This window comes from Carcharodon carcharias, chromosome 3 (genome assembly GCF_017639515.1).
Source record: "Carcharodon carcharias isolate sCarCar2 chromosome 3, sCarCar2.pri, whole genome shotgun sequence".
NCBI lineage: Eukaryota > Metazoa > Chordata > Chondrichthyes > Lamniformes > Lamnidae > Carcharodon > Carcharodon carcharias.
The window spans coordinates 25,485,541-25,506,272 of record NC_054469.1 but is presented as its reverse complement, the minus strand read 5'-3'; the positions used below and the strand labels follow the sequence as shown (position 1 = coordinate 25,506,272).

The following is a 20,732-nucleotide window of genomic DNA, read 5'->3' as shown; positions in this document are numbered from 1 at the left end:
GTTAATACTCAGCCATTTGTGCTGTCCTGAAGCCCGAGGTAATACTTAGCTTCATTGAATTGCCACCAGTAACCAGTGTAGCAATGGTCCTGCACAAAGCTTCATGTGGGGCAGAAGCAGGCCAGGGTTTTTTGGAGGGACCAGGAGAAGTAATTCTTCTCCTAGACCCATAAAAAAATTAAAAGCTTAATGGGGTGCAATTTGAGCTACCAAAGGTCAGCGCCTGGTACAAATGGATGGAGAATACACAGAGCGGTAGAAGGAAGGGAATGAAAAATGAAGAACCCTTGAAGAGAAGAGAAAGGGAGAGAGAGCTGAAAAAATAGACAGAGAAAGAGCAGCACTAAGGTGATAGGGAAGGTAAGAAGGTATCCTCTGACTTACAAGAACAGCAGCAACAAGAACTTGCATTCATCTAAAAGACCCTTAACTTAGACAAATGTCCTATGAGTATGACTATTGTCATTCTATCCACTGTCTACATAGCTGAAAAAGTCATGCTGTCAAAGTTTTTTTTCTTGCTCTTATCGGGGCAGACTGCATGAGAAAAGAGATTGACAAGTCAGTTCTGATTGGTTGAGACGTTGCCATGGTGAATGCACCTGGGAGCTTGACCCCATGCTTCTTTTATTCAAAAAAAGTTGCAATGTATAGACATATTCCTTTTGCTTGCATAACTTTAGATGCGATTCCACAATTGGGCAGCTGAACAACCCAAGTGTGATAAGAATCACATTAACAACCAATTTAAGATTATCATTTGGGTTTACAGTGTAATTCACTTATGCTTGCTAGAAGCTATATATATTCATATGCAGGGACCTGTCCTCTGCTGCCAAATTTTTATGGCTCTAGAAATGAAACCCAGTACTATGTTTGGTTTTTTATGGCCTCATTAATCTGTATCACTACTTTTAGTGAGCTGTGTATTTGTACCCCCAACTCCCTCTGTTCCTCTAACTCATTTAAACACTCCTTTTCCAAGAGAATGTGGCTTCTTTACTCGTCTTCAAAAATGCATCACCTCACATTTATTTATGTTAAATTTCATTTGTTTCATGCTCATATCTTCTCATATTTTCCTGCAGTTCTCCTCTATTAAACACTCTCCCAATTTGGTATATACAGTTAATTGATTAAATTTGCTTTTCTGAATGTAAGGACATACATACTATTTTTTATCAAATATGAAGATATTACTATGTGTGAACAGAGTGAATGTAATTAAAATTACATATGTTTTGTTTAGTATTAAGGATTTTGTGTAGCTAATATGGATACTAGAATGTTATCAACAGAATTTTTTTGTAGGAAAAATAAATTCCGTTTGATTATTGAGAATTCCAACAAACATAATTTGACTAAGCTGTGTTATTAGTAATTAATTTGCTATCTTCCTATAGCGATGCCTGTACTTTTCAAACAAGGACTTCAGAACGTTGAAGCTGAAGAGGATAGTACTGCTGCTCTATACTGTGAAGTTACTAAACTTAATGCCTCAGTGGAATGGAGGAAGGGATCAGTAGTACTTCACCCCAGTGACAAGTACAAACTGAAGCAAGAAGGTTCAAGCATTAAGCTGCTGATTCACAAACTGAAGCTTGAAGATGCTGGTGAATATACCTGTGATTCTGGGGATCAACAGACCACTGCATCATTAAAAGTAAAGGGTACGGAAAGAAAAATTAAGTCATTGTTAATTTTCATCATGAAGCTGAGCATCATTTCTATCTCCTCTTCAAAATATCACATTCACAATTTCTTTGATTCTGTGTCTCTGTTTTTGTTAAAAACACCATGCCGGAATGTTTGTGTGATAATGTTACAGAATCCCTTCAGCTAATCACTTTGTCAAATGAGATATCACTCGCTCTTCAGTCACTTAATTATAACTCTCTGGCCACAACCTGGCAGTAGATCAGCTGTTTCTGCCAGCAGGTTTCCGGAGTAGAAGGATAACAGCAACTGTGGCTCCCTGTTTTATATTGTTCACCTCCAGTTCGGCATGAGTTTAACCTCTCATCTGAAATACCCCTTGGGATTGCATTGATGTGTCAACCTAGATTATATGACTAATTCCTGGAGTGGGTCTTGAACTTGCAACTTTCAAACTCAGAGGCAAAACCTAATCAACGTTATATGCTTTTTCACTTATCTCTGTACCGTAAACATTTCAGTGTGACATAGGTGAAAGAGTAACAAGGATAATAATACTGTAGTACTCAGCATCACATGATTGTTGCATTAGATTAGAATTTGGCTTGTGTGTGGTCATTCATGCATCACATTTCTCCTTGAGTAAGTTATGTATTCACAAATTGAATTACTGTTTCCCTTAGCTTTGCCTGTGCTTTTCAAGCAAGAGCTTCAGGACACAGAAGCTGAAGAGAATAGCTCTGCCATCCTGAGCTGTGAGATTACTAAACCTGATGCTCCAGTGGCATGGCGGAAGGGATCTATAGTACTTTACCCAAGTGACAAATATGACATGATGGTAAAAGGTTCCTCTATTGAACTGCTTATTCGCAATATAAAACCTGAAGATAGAGGGGAGTATACCTGTGATTCTGGTGATCAGAAGACCACTGCCTCTTTGAAAGTGAAGGGTAGGGCAGCTATCCTTACTGATCATAATTGAATTCTTGTGAATTTTCATCATATAAAGATGTCTTATGAATCTCATTTTGCGACATTCACAATTTTATTAACCTTCTAGATAGCTAGAAGCTTGCTTGCTATGTGGATTGTTTCCTCAATATTGAATGCTAGATCGTCACTTCCACATGCTGCTGCAAAATACAGCACTTCTTGATTTATTGCGAATTGTAACCTTTATATGAAACATCATTCATTCATTCCAGGATAAACTTTAACATTAGTACATACTTCTCTTTAGTAAAGATCGATACAAGGTATTTATTGAATACCTGTGCCAAACTTTGACAATCATTTTACTGATATATTTGTAAAATACTATTACTTTTGATGTGTTTTTGAAAGTATTTTTCTTTCATACTCTTATTTTTTGTTATTCTGCTCAACCTCTTTAATTTTCTCATATTCTGCTTTTGTTTTATTTCATCATTATTCTTACAAACTCTGTTCCTGGCATCCTAAAACTACTAGTCGTTTCCATTTTTAATGAAATATCTTATACTATTACAATCTCGTTTTTTAATCCTATGTGCCAATTTCCCCTTGCACCTCACCTCAATCTTTACATGTCATTAGGTGCTGATAAGCAATTAATGCAGCTTTTCATCTTATTTCCATTTGCCATTGCTAGCCATTAACATGGCAGGTGATGCTATTGCGCAAGGAGGGTTTAACATTAAATAACAACAAGATTATCTGCTCTGCAAAGTTGATCTGTGAACTAAAAGCAAAATACTGAGGATGCAGACATCTGAAATAAAAACAGAAAATGCTGGAAAAACTCAGCAGGCCTGGCCATGTCTGTGGAGAGAGAAACAGTGTTCACGTTTCGAGTCCATATGACTGTTCTTCAAAGCTTACAAGAGATCTGTGAACGTATGTATTGGTTGACTCATGAACCTACCCAAATCATCACAGATTTTAGATTGCTCATTGGTTTAGTAGGCTGTTTTGACTTTATCATTACCTTGATCTGGATAACTGGGAGATCTAGGATTGAACTTTGTGGCGAGGCCAGCAAGAAGCTGCTGCCACTTGGGCTGGGAATCCTAAATCTATTGTGATCAACCAGTTAACAGGCAGGAGGCAGAGGAGGCATCCAGTGAGATGGCAGTGGTGGTGTGAGGTCATTCTCCTGGAAACGCTGGCACCATATTTAAAGGGTTTCCAGCGCTCATTGAAATCAAGCCCACCTAAAAGAATCCTGTGAAAGAAAGTCTGTCAAGGAATAGCAGAGGGAAGATCCTGGGTGGCCCCACAGTTTAGTGATCACTCCCTGCAAATTCACTTCCAGTCTGGGGGCAAGGGGGGTAGCCCTCTTCCCCCAGAATGGGAAGAGGACACCTGCCCACCAGATGAAGCGAGCTTGGACAGAGAGCACAGAGGAAGTCAACAGCCGTGGGGTTGCCTATCGAACCTGGCTGCAGTGCTGCAAGTGAGTTCATGACATCAGGTGATCCACTAAGCTGAGTGCACCACACAGTGCTTTCCATGGGGGCTTACATGTGGCTATGTGCGAGGGTGAGCTTGTAAGAAAAAGAATGCTACCTTGGCAGTAGCTATCAACCAGGCAGCAGCCATGATGAGCTGAATCACCTCCATAGAATAGTACAGCACTGAAGGAGGTGATTCAGCTCATCAAGTATGGCAGTATCTTGGTGAATGGCCCCAGGTCTGTCACAGTTTTTAAACTGTGTGCTCTAGTTCTAGTCCCCCTCATAAGAATAAACATCCTCCTGGCATCAACCCTGTCAATTCCCCTCAGGATCTTATGGGCAGAATTTTGCCTTTGTTGGGTGGGCTCGGTCGGAAAGCTGACCGCCGCTTGCGATTGGGGCTGGATTGCGATTTCACGCTAGCGGGGTCAATTAAGGCTGCAGCGCTCAGCGCTGCCTGTGCGGAGGTGGGGGGAGGAGGGCGAGCAGGGAAAGCGGAGAACTTTGCACATGTGTGCGGGTGCGCGCTGGAAAAGCTCTCTGAGGAACAGAGCGGCCTCAGGAAGATGAAGAGTTCTGAAAAACAAAAATGAAGAATTTTAAAATTTAAAAAACATGTCCCCTCGTGACTCTGTCATGTGACTCTGTCACATGAGCAGGACATGTTACGAATGAGATGTAATATTTTTTATTTTATTTTTATTTGCTGTTGGAAATCTCATCCTGCACGTGGATGAAGTTTGCTAAAAAGTACAAAGGCCGCTTGGCCTTTTTGCTGCCCAACAACCATAAGGTTGGACGGGCAGCCAAAAATTTAAGTTAATTAATACTTTAGTGGCCTTAATAGGCCTTCTAATTGTTGGCAGGCGCGCTGCCGATTCTTGCACACCCCCGTCGACTGAACTATTGCACAACTGCGCATTGACATCGGGATGCTTGCCCAACGTCATCACGTGCCATTTCACACTCGAGCAGGTCGAACACACGCCCATCAAGGTAAAAATTCTGCCCTATATGTTTCAATAAGACTGATCATTCTTCTAAACTCCAATGGGTATAGGCTCAACCTCTTCAACCTTTCTTCATAAGATAAGCCCCTCATCCCAGGAATGAGTTGGGTGAACATTCTTGGAACTGATTATCATTAAATCATATCCTTTTTCAAATAAGGAGTTGAAATGTTCTGCCAAATATATCTTGTAATAGATACACATTTCAGTATTATATGGGTAACTTGATGGAATCATAGAATAATACAGCACTGAAGGAGGTGATTCAGCTCATCAAGTTTGCACCAGTTCTTTCGTTCTGAAGCAGAATGATATTGGATTCAAAATTTGAACTATGGTTCTCTCTCCACAGATGCAGTCAGGCCTGCTGAGCTTTTCCAGCACTGTTTTCCTTTCAAAGAGTGATCCAGTTTTTCCAACTCGAGCTCTTTTCCCATATCCCTGCAGTTTTTATTCTTGAAGTATTTATTCAATTTGCAGTTGAAAGCTGCTTTCAAATTTGTAGTCACAACCTGATCAGGCAACACATTGGAAATATTAACTGCTCAAGGAAAATAGCTTTCTACATGTCACCTCTGGTTCTTTTGCCAATCACCTTAAATCTGTGCCTTATGACCCTTCAGCCATTGAAAACAGCTTCTCTACTTTTACTTTATTTAAACCTTCATTATTTTAATCATCTCTATCAAATTTCATCCTAGCTTTTTTATTTTGAGAACAACCCCACCTTCTCCAGTCTATCCAGTGTGATCCCTTATTGCTGGGACCTTTCTATATATCCTCTCCAAAGCTTTCATGTCATTTCCTGAAGTGTGTAGTACAGCTATCCCCTGTTTAAAGCACATTCTAATGGCAAGTTTTTGTTTTAGCGTGGCTTCTAAATTAGGGAGCTTACCTTAATAGCACTGCTGGCCTTGACCTCCATTTTCATTTTTGAGCTTTTTAATGTAATTGTTCATGGTCAGTCTGTTTTTTTTAAACACATCCTGCCGCTTTGCTTAGTGCCTCTCCCGACTCCTTCCTTGCCATTCGATACTTCTTCCAATAATGCCCTCGCTCCCTTCTGCTCACTGCCTCTCTCGACTCCCTGGCTGCTTCCTACTTGCCACTGCCCCTCGCCAGAGCCCTTGTTCACAGTGAGGGCTTGGGAGTGGGGCAGTGAACAGAAGGGAATGAAGGGCGAGAGAGGTAGTGAGAAGGGTGTTGAGTGGGAGTGAGCGAGGGGGGGTCGGGTGAAGTAAGTGGGAGGGAGCGAGAGGGGCCGGAAAGTGGGAAGTGGCAAGCAGGAAGTGGGAAGCGGCAAGTAGGAGGTAAGTAGAAAGGGTAGCAGTAAGTAGTAAGAGTAGTGCTCCAGAATTTGCCGCGCCCCTAGCCAAGCTGTTCCAGTACAGCTACAACACTGACATCTAGCCGGCTATGTGGAAAATTGCCTGGGTAAGTCCTGTACACAAAAAGCATGAGAAATCTAGGACCTAGCCAATTACCACCCCAACAGTCTACTCTCAATCATCAGTGAAGTAATGGAAGAGGTCATCAGCAATGCAATCAAGCAGCATTTGCTTAACAATAACCTGCTCACTGATGCCCAGTTTGGGTTCTGCCAGGGCCACTCACCAGCTCCTGATCTCATACAGCCTTGGTTCAAATATGGACATAACAGCTGAACTCCCGAGGTGAGGTTAGAGTGACTGCCCTTGACAAAAAGGCAGCATTTGACTGGGTATGGCAACAAGGAGCCCAAGCAAAACTGGAGTCAATGGGAATTAGGGGGAAAACTCTGTGCTCGGTATGAGTCCAATCAGTGGAGAGTTTGAAGGAAGAAGTGGTTGTTGGAGATCATTCATCTCAGCTCCAGGACATCACTGCAGGAGTTCTTCAGAGTAGTGTCCTTGGCCCAACCATCTTCAGCTGCTTCATCAATGACCTTTCTTCTATCATAAGGTCTGAAGTGGGAATGTTCATTGATGATTGCACAATGTTCAGTACTCTTTGTGTCTCCTCAGATACTGAAGCAGTCCATTTCCAAATGCAGCAAGACCTGGACAATATCCAGGCTTGGATATTTACACCACACAAGTCTCAGGCAATGACCATCTCCAACAAGAGAGAAACCAACCATCAACTCTTGATATTCAGTGGCATTACCATCACTGAATCCTCCACTATCAACATCTTGGGGGGTTACCATTGAGCAGAAACTGAACTAGCCATATAAATACTGTGGCTACAAGAGCAGGTCAGAGGCTAGGAATCGTGCGATGAGTAACTCACCTCCAGACTCCCCAAAGCATGTCCACATCTACAAGGCACAAGTCAGGAATGTGATAGAATACTCCCCACTTGCCTGGATGAGTGCAGCTCCCACAACACTCAAGAAACTTGACACTGTCCAGGACAAAGCAGCCCACTTAATTGGCACCACATCCACAAACATTCACTCCCTCCACCACCACACACAGTAGCAGCAGTGTGTACCATCTACAAGATGCCCTGCAGAAATTCACCAAGGCTCCTTTGACAGCACCTTCCAAACCCATGATCACTACCATCTAGAAGGACAAGGGCAGCAAATGGATGGGAACACCACCACCTGGATGTTCCCCTCCAAGTCACTCACCATTCTGACTTGGATATATATCGCCATTCCTTCACTGTTGCTGGGTCAAAGTCCTGGAACTCCCTTCCATACAGCACTGTGGGTGTACCTACACCACATGGATTGCAGTGGTTCAAGTAGGCTGCCCACCACCACCTTCTCAAGGGCAACTAGGGATGGGCAATGTTGGCCCAGCCAGTGAATCCCACATCCTGTGAATGAATAAAGAAAAGTAAATAGTAAGCAGAAAGAGGATCTTTGGGCCAGTTAGGTTCAAGGCAACCAATAGATTTATAATGTAAAAATTATAGGTCAGGAATGTAACCCACCCTTAATACATGCTTTCTTATAGGAATATGATTTATTTTTAGCACATTTTATTTAGTAGACCATTTTTTAGGGACACAGTGCTAAATGAGAGATAGCTTTATGAGGTACTGTTAAAATATATAGTAGCTTTTGAACTGCACTAAACTGTAAGGAATGATATGTTTAGTCTGTGATTGTTTTTCATGGTATAGACACTAAAGCCTGTAAGATACAGTGGCTAATAGTAAGTGTACAAATGCAATTCCTCCGTTTGTTGTTTGATAAATGACAATAATAGGGAACGCTATACCACTTATCCACATGTCCATTTATCACAAATGCAATTTCTAGCTTGACGTAACAAGAGTTTGAAGACTGGTTAATTTTGTAATATAAAATTAGGATGATGTTTGTCATATAGAAACATAGAAAAGTTACAGCACAGAAGGAGACTATTCAGCCCATCTTGTCCATGCCAGCCCGAGGACACCCAGGTGCCCTTTCTAATCCCACCTTACTGCACCTGGCCCATAGCCCTGCAGCTTGCAGCACTTTAGGTGCAGATCCAGGTACTTTTTAAAAGAGTTTAAAGTTTCTGCCTCTACCACCAACTTGGGCAGCGAATTCCAGACACCCGCTACCCTCTGCGTAAAAAAACTCTTCCTCATGTCGCCCCTACACCTTCTGCCACTTATCTTGAACCTATGTCCCCTGGTTCTAGAATTCTCCATCACGGGAAACAATTTTATCCTGTCCCCTCTACCTATTCCCCTCATAATTTTGTACACCTCAATCAAGTCACCTCTCAGCCTTCTTTGTTCTTAGGAAAATAACCCCAACCTATCCAATCTCTCCTCGTAGCTACACTTTTCTAACCTTGGCAACATTCTTGTAAACTTATTTTGTAATCTCTGTAACTGTTTGACCTCCTTAAATGTATGACCTCACACTTCTCTATGTTAAAATCCATCTGCCACTTTATCGCCCACTCCACCAACCCATCTATATCGTTTTGGAGATTATGGCTATCCTCTACACTATGCACTACTCAGCCAACCTTTGTGTCATCTGCAAATTTCCAAATTGTGCCCCCCACGTTCACATCCAAATCGTTAATATATAACACAAACAGCAAGGGTCCCAACCCCAAGCCCTGTGGAACACCACTTGAGACAACTTTCCATTCGCAAGGACATCCATCGACCATTACCCTTTGTTTCCTGTTACAAAGCCAACCTTTTATCCAGTTTGCCACATTACCCTGAATCCCATGGGCTTTTAGTTTCCTGACCAATCTGCCATGTGGGCCCTTGTCAAATGCCTTGCTAAAATCCATGTACACAACATCAACTGTACTACCTTCTTCAACCCTTGTTGTCACTTCCTCAAAGAATTCAATCAAATTTGTGAGGCAAGACCTTCCTTTAACAAATCCAAGCTGACCATCCCTGACTAGTCCATGCCTTTCCACAAGACAGTTAATCCTATCTCTCAGGATTGATTCTACTAATTTGCTCACTACCGATGTAAGACTAACTGGCCTATAATTGTTTGGCATTTCCTTTGATCCCTTTTTAAACAATGGAACAACGCTTGCATTTCTCCAGTCCTCTGGTACCTCCCCTGTATCTAGTGAAGATTGGAAAGATTGGAAGATTGGAAAATCATCCTCAGAGCATCTGCTATCTCCTCCCTGACTTCCTTCAGCAGCCTCGGAAGCAACCCATCTGGCCCTGGTGACTTATCAACTTTCAAGGATTCCAACCCTTCGAGTACTTCCTCTCTCTTTATGACTATCCCGTCCAATATCTCGCAGTGTTCCTGCTGGACTACGGTATCTACAGCCTCCCTTTCCTTTGTAAACACAGAGACAAAATATTCATTCAAAACCCTTCCCATAGCCTCTGCATCTACACACAAGTTTCCATCTTTATCTCTTTAGGTCCCACTTTTTCCTTCACTAACCTTTTAGCATTAATGTATTGGTAAAACATCTTTGGGTTATCTTTAACTTTACTTGCTAATCTTTCTTCATGCCCTCTCTTTGGTCTGTTTGTATGAAAGTTGTTATATATTCTTGACTACTGGCTGGACTAGGCATGATACTCTTAAAAGAGTATTTGAGCCATCAGTACTTCAGTTGATTTGTTTTGAGAATGTTAGAAGCTACAAGAAGAATCATCTACAGAAAAAAAATACTGCAGCTGCTGGAAATCTGAAATAAAGCCAAAAAATGTTAGAAGTACTCTGAAGGTCAGGCAGCATCTGTGAAGAAAGTCAGATCAATAACTTTTCATCAAAACAGAAAATCATCTAGTTGATTTATGAATATAGGCATAGCACATAATTGATATGTTGATCACACTATCAGTTACTTGTTAGCATATTTATAGCTGGATAAGAAACTAATTACCTTTAGAAACATAGGAACTAGGAGCAAGAGTAGGACACTCAGCCCTTCGAGCATGCTCCATCATTCAATATGATCATGGCTGATCCTCTATCTCAAAGCCACATTCCTGCTTTCTCTCCATACCCCTTGATGCCCCTAATATCCAAAAAATTATCAATTTCCTTCTGGAATATACTCAGTGACCTGGCCTCCACAGCCTTCTGTGGTAGAGAATCCCAGGGGTTGACCGCCTTCTGAGTGAAGAAATTTTTCCTCATCTTAGTCCTAAATGGCCTGCCCCATATCCTGAGACTGTAGCCCCAGGTTCTAGACTTCCCAACCAGGGGAAACATCCTCCCTGCATCTGGCCTGTCTAGCCCTGTTAATTTTATACATTTCAATCAGATCCCTTCTCATTCCTCTAAACTCTAGTGAATACAGGCCCAACCAATCTCTCCTCATACGACAGTCCTGCCGTCTCCGGTATTAGCCTAGTGAACCTTTGCTGCACTTCCTCAATGTCAAGTATATCCTTTCTTAGGTAGGGAGACCAAAACTGCACGTAATTCTCCAGGTGTGATCTCACCAAGGCCTTGCATAGCTGCGGTAATCCCTACTTCTGAACTCAAATCCTCCTGCAATGAAGACCAACATATAATTTGCTTGCTGTACCCGCCTGTTTACTTTCATTGACTGGTGTACAAGGACACCCAGATCCCTTTGTACATCCACATTTCCCAATATGTCACCATTTAAATGATACTCTGCATTTCTGTTTTTCATTTATCCACGTTATACTCCCTCTGCCATGTGTTTGCCCACACAACTTGTCTAAATCACCCTGAAGTCTCCTTGCATCCTCCTCATAACTCACAGCCCTGCCCAGTTTTGTGTCATCAGCAAACTTGGAAGACAATTCTTTATATTTCAATATTTTTAATAAGTATTAAACTTCTTCAGTCCAGATTGACCTCAGTATTGATGATTTTCCAAATATCATGCTTAGTGGGAATGAATGGGATTGAAATTTGTTATTCAGTGGTTACTAGAGCTCTTTGGCAAGCTTGGATCTTGATTGAACAACATAATCAGCTGGTTAAATTAATTTCTCCCTTAGCTCTGCCTGTGTTTTTCACACAAGAACTTGAGAACACAGAAGCTGAAGAGGGTAGTATGGCCACTTTGTGCTGTGAGATTACCAAACCTGATGCTCCAATGGAATGGAGGAAAGGCATTGTATTACTTCAATCAAGTGATAAGTATGAAATGAAGCTTGAAGGTTCCTGCATTCAGTTGTTTATACACAACCTAAAACTAGAAGACCAAGGAGAATATACCTGTGATTCTGGGGACCAGAAGACTACTGCATTTCTAAAAGTGAAAGGTAGGAACCACTTTTGTATTATGTTATTTAAATCTAGGAGAAAATATATGTCACAGTCTTCCGTCTTGAAGAATTTAATTTTATGTAGACTATTTGGGATATGTTACATGTGAGTCTTATTTGTCTTTGTTGTCAGTCGTGTTGCACTTTATGTACGACTCTTTTCATCTGTTGTCTTTATGCATTATGCTAACTATGGTGATTCAACAATCCAGAATACATTGCAGATGAGTTTCTTGTTGTTTACTAGATTGTTAATAATATGATGCCTGGAAGTCACTGCAATGTCTGTTCAATACTAATGTCTGTTGTGGATAGAGGTTGTCAGCTTCTGACAGGTTAGTGAACCTGTTAGGAAATAGAAAAACTGGTAAAGGATTCAATTAAAGCAAATTACACAGTAATTTCAAAATGCCTAAAGGGCATCAAAATCTGCTGGAAATAACAACAGTTCAGAATTGGTCCTGATGGGATGAAGTAATTGTCAAATGCAACAATTGTGCACTAACCGAGCATTTTGCACTGTTAGTGACTGTCATCATCCTTTCCAACAAGAAATAGGAAATTATTCTCATGTCAAGACAGTATTCCAGATATAATGTTTACTGGTCTTACCTTGTATTAACATAAAATCAATGTTGGAGAATTTATTAATTATTGAATCTTGCCAAATGGTAGTAAAGGAATTAAGAACCTCCTTTTTCACTAGAAACCCCCTACTGATGACTATGAAGGCCATACCTGCCTTGGATTTCTTCTTTTGCAACCGATTTATTCTAATCACATTGGGGAAATATCTGCAATATCAGCTAGTGAATTTTGCCTAGTGATTTCAAACCAGAAGAGGTGCACTGTTCCAAAGGGGTTGCAGACTCATCTGTTTCCAAAGAGATAGAAATCATAAATGACAGCAACAACTTAATACTGTTGATGTATTAAATTTGGTTTTTGTTGAGATGATATCCAGGGTTAGTCCAACGGCCGAAATCAACCAGAAAGAAGATTTCCATTCAGTCAATGACCAGGTGGTCTATGATACCCGATAAGGAATTTTATATGTTCTTGCAATCAGCGTGATGTTTTTGTTCTTACACAATCAGTTGCCTGTAGCTGATTATCAAATGAAATATTACAAGTTTTTCTGTCACCAAGTAGGTTTATTTCCATGTTGAGGCTTCTTTGTAATTCTATGCCTTTAAGTGGGAGGTAAATAGATTTTCATTGGCTAAGTTGGCTCCAAGATGAGAAACCTGGTGATGGGAATTTGGAATTAGATTCTTTTACTCGGACTTGATAATCCAATATTGAACCATGCAGGCTAGCAATGCAGTGTGGTGGTTGCTAATTGACAGCAGCTTGTCTCATAAAGTACAAATAGTACATCTTTCACTGAAGTTTAGGATTGTTTCCAGTCAGCTCAAGATAACCCTGCAAGCTAATGTTGTAAGAGGTAAGAGGATCAAAGCAAGATAGCAACAGAAATCTGGCCATTTTTCTGAGCTAGTAAGTCAGATAGTTTTAGATGATTAAATTCTAGCCATCCATATACACACTTGGAGCTCACAAAGTCCTAGGTTTTACTAATCTGAGTCCAGGTTTTGCAGCTTTAAGTAAAATGGTGTGTGCCCCTATGTAGAGAGAATACGTGCTCTAGAAATAAATGTATTGTCAATTAATGCTGTACTGTAACTGATGCAGTCAACATGAGAGCAGTATGGTGTGAAGCAAGCCATATTAGTAGAATCAAAATGTTTTTGTTAAGCATTCAGGTTATATGATGAAAACAATTTTTAAATATCAAAGGTACCTTCATATTCAACGATCATGTTGAAATTTGTTAGTTGGCATTCTTTCGATCGCCCACTGTATTTTCAGTGGAAACTTCATAGAAACCCCTTAAAAATTAACAATTTTTCTGGGATTTCCAAGGAATTCACACAAAAGTTACATTCAATAATCGGAGAATCCCTATGGAAATTCATCTCCTAGCTATTTTACAGAAAGCATCTGAGATACTTTACCTGCTGGTGTAGAAGTATATTATTACAAGTAAATTTTCAATATGTAGTATGATGCTCAAGGCTTGTTCTTTCTCTCCTTTTTCCACCATTTTTTCTTCCTTTCTCTGTTGCATTCTGCATACATTAACTTTCAGGCTATTGTTATGATGCCTTAGCCGAGTGGTCATTTGTGATACTGGCTGTTAGATCCTGAAATCCCTAACATCCACTTTGTTGGCGCAGGTATGACTAGGCGGAGGGCCCATTCATGCTAGCCAGAAGCTGGAGATCCGGCCCTAAACACTGGGAATGGATTCAGTTGCAAAACTAGCCTGGGTGCTTGAGTAGTGCTTGCCCCAATAATGCTCGCCAGGAGATGTGAAGTGCCCAAGGCAAGAAAACTACATATAGCTCACCAATCGGATCTAAATATTTTTTCCATTGTATTCTGTCTAGCACTATTCCATATTGCACTAGAGAGGATACACAGGAAATTTATCAGGATATTGCTAGGAATAGAAATTTTTAAGTATGAGGAAATATTGGATAGGAAGCTTAGAGGAAATTTAGTTGAGTTGTATAAAATTATGAGGGGCCTAGATAGAGTGGATAGCAAGGACCTATTTCTGTTAGCAGAGAAGTCAGTAACAAGGGGGCAAATATTTAAAGTAATTGGTAGAAGGATTAGAGAGGATTTGAGAACTTTTTTCACCTGGAGGAAGGTGATGGCCTGGAATTCACTGCCTGAAAGCACGCAAGAGGTCAAAACTCATAGGGTTTAAAAAGTACTTGGATATGCAATTGACCTAACTTACCTCAGTGTACAAATCTGCCTAGGCTCTACAAAAACAGCTTACATATGTTCAGCTGAGTCATGTGCACCAAACTTTTGAAATCTGACTTGCAAACTACTAACTTCAGTGCTAAAAGTTTTTAACCTCATTACTAATGAGAGCTTTACATAATGAATGTAAAAGTAGCTCGCAGTGGTTTTAGATAACTTGAGACCCATCATAGTACAATCAGTTTTCAGGACCATGGGTGTTTAGTAGTTGACTGTCAGCTAACTGCTGGATTTTAAGACTGGATCCTGGGAATCCTGCATCTTCTGGAAATATTGGATAGGAAGCTTAGAGGAAATTTAGTTGGCGAAGTTGGCTCCAAGGTGAGAGACCTGGTGATGGGAATTTGGAATTAGATTCTTTTACTTGGACTTGATAATCCAATATTGAACTATGCAGGCTAGCAATGCAGTTGCTATTAATTATTATTAATGAGGCGGGAATGGGTGGGTTTCTCGGGAAGATCAGGAACATGCATGTGGAAAGAAAAGGGTTCTGGCTGGTGGTGACGGTGGGGAGGTGGAAGGTGATGCCAGGAGGGATCAACAGTGATGGGAGAAAGGACATGGTGACTGTGGGAGGGGAAAGGACAGGCGAGCTGAAAACACATTTTACAACAACCATGCCTCTGAAATCGAAAATCAGAAGAGCCTTGTTTTGGACTGGCACAAGTGCTGTGTGGGAGTACGATCAGTGGGTGGGTGGAGATGCAGAACAGCTTAGATGGACAACTGAAAGAGAACCTCAGCAAGCAGCATTGAGATGAGTGTGATGGAGGAAGGCTCCACATGGGTGGGAGAATGCTTGCACAAGGCTCCAAGAGGCCCTGCCACACACACACATGTCCCTCCCAAATGGCCTGTGATCCGGCTGCGTGCAGCTGAACGGCCAATGCTGGGTGGGGGTGGGGTGGGGGGATTGCATGGGGAGGACTTGCGAAGCCTGCAAAATGAAGCTGAAAGACACCATTACACATTACTCAGTGAAAGTTAATATATTTTCAGATTATAAAGAGACAAGGGGTTGCATGGGTGAACACATTTTGTGATCAGAAATTCTTAACATTTCTAGGTCTACCACTTCTTCTGGGTGTTGCCCTGACATCTGCACAGGGGTGGAGTCAACCTGTGCAATGGTTGGTCCAGTTGCCTCTGATGACTTTGGCATGGGCCCTTTGGACGGCAGAGGCCTTGAGGGCCCCAGCTTGCTTTGGCTATCCTCCTGTTGGCCAGCTGCTCCCTCTGCAGTGACAGAGGATGAAGTTGAGGGGACACAGGTGAAGGGGACTTTGAGGGGGAGGATAGCCTCTGAGATTCCTGAATGTTTGACCCAGGGGTGTTCAGCTGCCACTCCTCCTTCTTTCGGGTCACCGAGGGCCCCAGCCTGAGTCCTTGAGGGAAAGCAGCACCTGGTGGGTGGTTGAGGTGCCCCATTTCCCTCTCGTGTTGCCATTACAGGAACTGACCCATGCTGGCTGCGATAGAGTGCAGGTCTGCGCACATCTCTGTTTGTCTGCTGGACCAGGGCCTCCATGGCGTCTGCCATCCTTCCCATGGAGATCTCCATATATATAAGTGTGGGCACCATTTCATCAGAGATGCACTGCTCTGACTCGTGTGCCACTCTGTTGAGGGCTTCCAGCAGCTCTGCGTGATGTTCCCCCGCTGTCTGGGTTTGTGTGAGTTGAGAATGATGAGAAGAGTGACTTACTCTCACCGAATGGATGAGACCATTCATCCTCTTCCTGCACTGGATGGCTGTCCTCTTTTGCAAGGCATTGGCGCTGACTACCGCTGCCACCACCTCCCGTGATGGATTGGTGACATTATTTGCTGGTCTTTGCCCGGAGCGGGGTGGTAGGGGACTTCGCGGTAGGCCTCCACTGCATCCACCATGCGCTCAAGTGAGGCGTCGCTAAATCTGGGGGCTGCATATTCCCTACCTTTGGCAGCCATCAGTTCCCAGCAGCTTCCTATCCCTTGAACAGTGCTAGCTCTGTGCAGGGTTGGCCCTTAAATGTGATGTCCAGTTTACTGAAAACCTGAGGTGAGGGCAGGGCGGGCAATTCAGAGGCCACCCTGCCACTGACCTGCCCTGTTTCCCAGGAATGCATTATTAATGAGGCGGGAATGGGACGGTATGACGTGGAAAGCCGCCATTGCAGCCGGCGGGCAAAACTTCCTTTATCCTGCCCACTACCACATTTAGTGCAAACTTGGATGATTCTGCCCATGTTTGCAGGGTGACCAAGGCTGGGACCTGAATATTGAAGGATATTTGTCTTTTGAAAAGATATCAAGCTGGGAAAAAGTGGTGCGGTAGCTCTGTTAATTATCGTACAGTAGTGAGATGACCTTAGCTCGAAAGAGCAAGGTGTAGAATCAGTTTGGGTGGAGATAAGAAATATAAAAAGCTATAGGTTACTTGTGGGAGCAATTTACAGGCCCCTAACAGTAGTCACACTGTAGGACAGAGTATAAAGGAAGAAATAAACGGTGAGTGTAAGAAAGGTGCTGCAATCATCATGGGTGACTATAATCTACATGTAGATTGGACACATCAGATTGGTAAAGGTAGCCTGGAAAGTGAACTCATCGAGTGTATTTGGGACAGTTTCTTAGAGCAGTACATTCTAGAGCCAACCAGGGAATAGGCTATTCTAGACCTGGTAATGAGCAATGAGACAAGATTAATCAACAACCTCATGGTAAAGGAGCCTTTAGGTGAGAGTGATCGTAATATGATTGAATTTCATGTTCGGTTTGAAGGGGTGAAGTGTGCATCTAAAACTAGTGTCTTAAACCTGCATAAAGGTATGAAAGCAGAGCTAACTAACGTGAACTGGAAAATTAGTTTAAAAGGTAGGACAGTCGATATGCATTGGCAGACTGTTAAAGAGATGTTTAATTACTATCAGCAAAGATTTATCCCAATAAGAAAGAAGGATGCATCTGTGGCTAAATAAAGAAATTAAGGATTTTATCAAATTGAAAGAAATACTGTACAAATCTGTCAGAAGATTGGTCAGATTTTCAGAATCAGCAAAGAATAATTAATAATGGAAACAAGGTAATTGTGTCTGTTCACTGTAGAAGGCTTAGAAAACTTCCTAGGGTAGAACTTTCCCCCTGTCGAGGGGGTTGTGCGGGCATGGGCGGTTGTGGACCTGATTTTTACGTGACGCATGCCTGGAAGTGCTGAGCATTCCCTTTGCGGGCGGGGGAGGGGTGTGATTCCCTGAGTCTAGGCCTGCGCTCTTTCACATGCATGCGAGCGAAAGTGCGCAGAAATCTTCCTGAGGCACAGAGCTGCCTCAGGGAGATTAGTTTAAGTTCCAAAGCTTTTAATAAAGAAAAAAAAAAATTTTAAGACATGTCCCCTCATGCGACAGTGTCACATGAGCTGGGACATGTCAGTGAACTTTAATGAAAAATTGTATTTAATTTATAATCCCTTCATGAAACCTCATCCCGCCTGTGCATGAGGCTCCATGAAAAATACAAAGGCTGCCTGGGCTCTTTGCCTGCCCGCTAACCTTAAGGTTTGATGGGCAGCTTTCTCAATAGCCTTAATTAGTTCATTAATGGCCTTAACAGGCCTTTGACAATTCAGCGGGTGTGCAGTCAACCCGGCTGCGCACCCGCAGAACTGGAAATCTAAATGACGCACAGTGACATCGGGACGGACATCCGATTTCACCCCGCGTTGTTTTATGCCTCGGCGAGCGGGCCCTGCCCCTGCTTGCCGAGCCGAAGATTCAGCCCCTAAAGATACTTGAAAGGGAGGAACTTAAAACAATCCCATCACCAGGGAAAAGGTGGTGGGTAAACTATTAGACCTACAGGCTGGGAACTCCCCAGGACCAGATGGCCTGCATCCTGGGGTCTTAAAAGTAAGTGTCTGCAGAGATAGTAGATGCATTGGTTACAATCATCCAAAATTCCTTAGATTCTGGAAGGGTCCAAGTGCATTGGAAAATAGCTAATGTAACACCTTTATTCACGAAAGGGAGGAGACAGAAAGCAGGAAACTGCAGACTAGTTAGCCTAACTAAATTAACCTGTCAAAGGGAAAATTGCTAGAATCCATTTATAAGGGGGTTATAGCAGGATACTTAGAAGATCATAACATCTTCATGCAGAGTCACAGAATCACAGGGTGCAGAAGAGGCCCTTCGACCCATTGAGTCTGCACCGACACGTGAGAAACACCTGACCTACCTACCCAATCCCATTTACCAGCACTTGGCCCTTGGCCTTGAATATTATGACGTGCCAAGTACTCATCCAGGTACTTTTTAAAGGATGTGAGACAACCCTCCTCCACCACTATCCCTGGCAGCGCGTTCCAGGCCGTCACCACCCTCTGGGTAAAAAGGTTTTTCCTCACATCCCCCCTAAACCTCCTGCCCCTCACCTTGAGCTTATGTCCCCTCGTAACTGACCCTTCAACTAAGGGGAACAGCTACTCCCTATCCACCCTGTCCATGCCCCTCATAATCTTGTACACCTCGATCAGATCGCCCCTCAGTCTTCTCTGCTCCAATGAAAACAGCCCAAATCTATCCAACCTCTCTTCATAACTTAAATGTTTCATATCAGGCAACATCCTGGTGAACCTCCTCTGCACCCCCTCCAGTACAATCACATCCTTCCTATAATATGGCGACCAGAACTGCACACAGTACTCCAGCTGTGGCCTCAACAAGGTTCTATACAACTCCAAAATGATCTCCCTACTTTTCATCCACAAACATTCACTCCCTCCACGCAGCAGTGCGTACCATCTACATGGTGCACTGCAGGAATTAACCAAGGCTCCTTCTACAGCACCTTGCAAACCCACGATCACTACCATCTAGAAGGACAAGCGCAGCAGATAGATGGGAACGCCACCACCTGCAAGTTCCCCTCCAAGTCACACGCCATCCTGACTTGGAAATATATTGCAGTTCCTTCACTGTTGCTAGGTCAAAATCCTGGAACTCCCTTCCTAACAGCACTGTGGGTGTACCTACACCACATGGACTGCAGCGGTTCAAGAAGGCAGCTCACCACCGCCTTCTCAAGGGCAAATAGGGATGGGCAATATATGCTGGCCCAGCTAGCGAAGCCAACATCCCATGAATGAATAAAAAAAAATACCACAATGCCACTGCCTCCCCATAACCAGGACAAAGGACAAATTAACCAGATCAAAGGACTGACATATCCATATTCAAGAGATGGTAAATGAAAGTTTTGCCTCTTAGAATAGTTGAAGCTAAGGAGAATTAAAGGTGATTTTCAGAGGACTATGTCATACTCATGGGTTGGTCCCCACAGATGTAAATAACTTTAAGATCGATGTATCTTTTAAGTGAATATGTAGGGAAATTAAGAATTAAAGCTGGGGGCATTACATACATAGTTATAAACAATATTGTTAAGTTAAAGATGCTTTTTTATTTAATTACTTTATGTATAATAAAGTTTTGTTTAAAAAAAAATGAAATCTTGTGGCACAGTTATATTGGTTAAAACGAGGTATTTGGATTTATTTTTTAAATGTTAATGGTCCCTAACTGGATCATAGTACAAGTGATTGAAAGCAATAGGGCACTATTGGGGTTAAAAGGATAGATTACAGGAGGTTGGCCGTGAGCCAAATGTCGATTAAATGCCCGGATACTGAGTTCAGATATGGCAGGTGGTAGAGTATGTTGGGAGATGGTGGCATAGTGGTAATGTCACTGGGCTAGTAATCCAAATGACTAGGCTGAGCTCTGGGTATAAATCCTACTGTGGCAGCTGATGGAATTTAAATTCAATTAATTAACCTGGAATATAAACTAGTCTCAGTAATGGTGACCATGACAACTATCATTGATTCTGATAAAATAGAATTAGCTTAAACTTAAAGAAGTTTGTTTTTCTGAAATAAACTGGAGACCACTGTCAGAAACAAAACACTTCAGTTCTGAGATTGTCACCATGCTTCAACAGTATATATAGCAGGCTTGCTTTGCAAAACAGTTGGACCGCAAAATCCTTTTGAAGCTGTTATCCTGGCTCTGGCAGTAAGTATATTGCTCTTGATTCCTCACGGTTTAAAACCTCAAACCAACTT

General features: G+C 42.3%; 1 protein-coding gene across 6 annotated transcripts in view; it reads left to right on the top strand.

Annotated features, from left to right (window-relative positions):
- The window catches only part of obscnb (obscurin, cytoskeletal calmodulin and titin-interacting RhoGEF b), a 625,157-nt gene that overhangs the window by 390,856 nt on the left and 213,569 nt on the right, over positions 1 to 20,732 (top strand). For all 6 annotated transcript variants that reach the window (XM_041184481.1, XM_041184479.1, XM_041184482.1 and 3 more), the window contains 3 exons: positions 1,404 to 1,670; positions 2,340 to 2,606; positions 11,516 to 11,782. In XM_041184481.1, the coding sequence (XP_041040415.1) occupies positions 1,404 to 1,670; positions 2,340 to 2,606; positions 11,516 to 11,782 (801 nt within the window). The remainder of the gene's footprint in view (positions 1 to 1,403; positions 1,671 to 2,339; positions 2,607 to 11,515; positions 11,783 to 20,732) is intronic.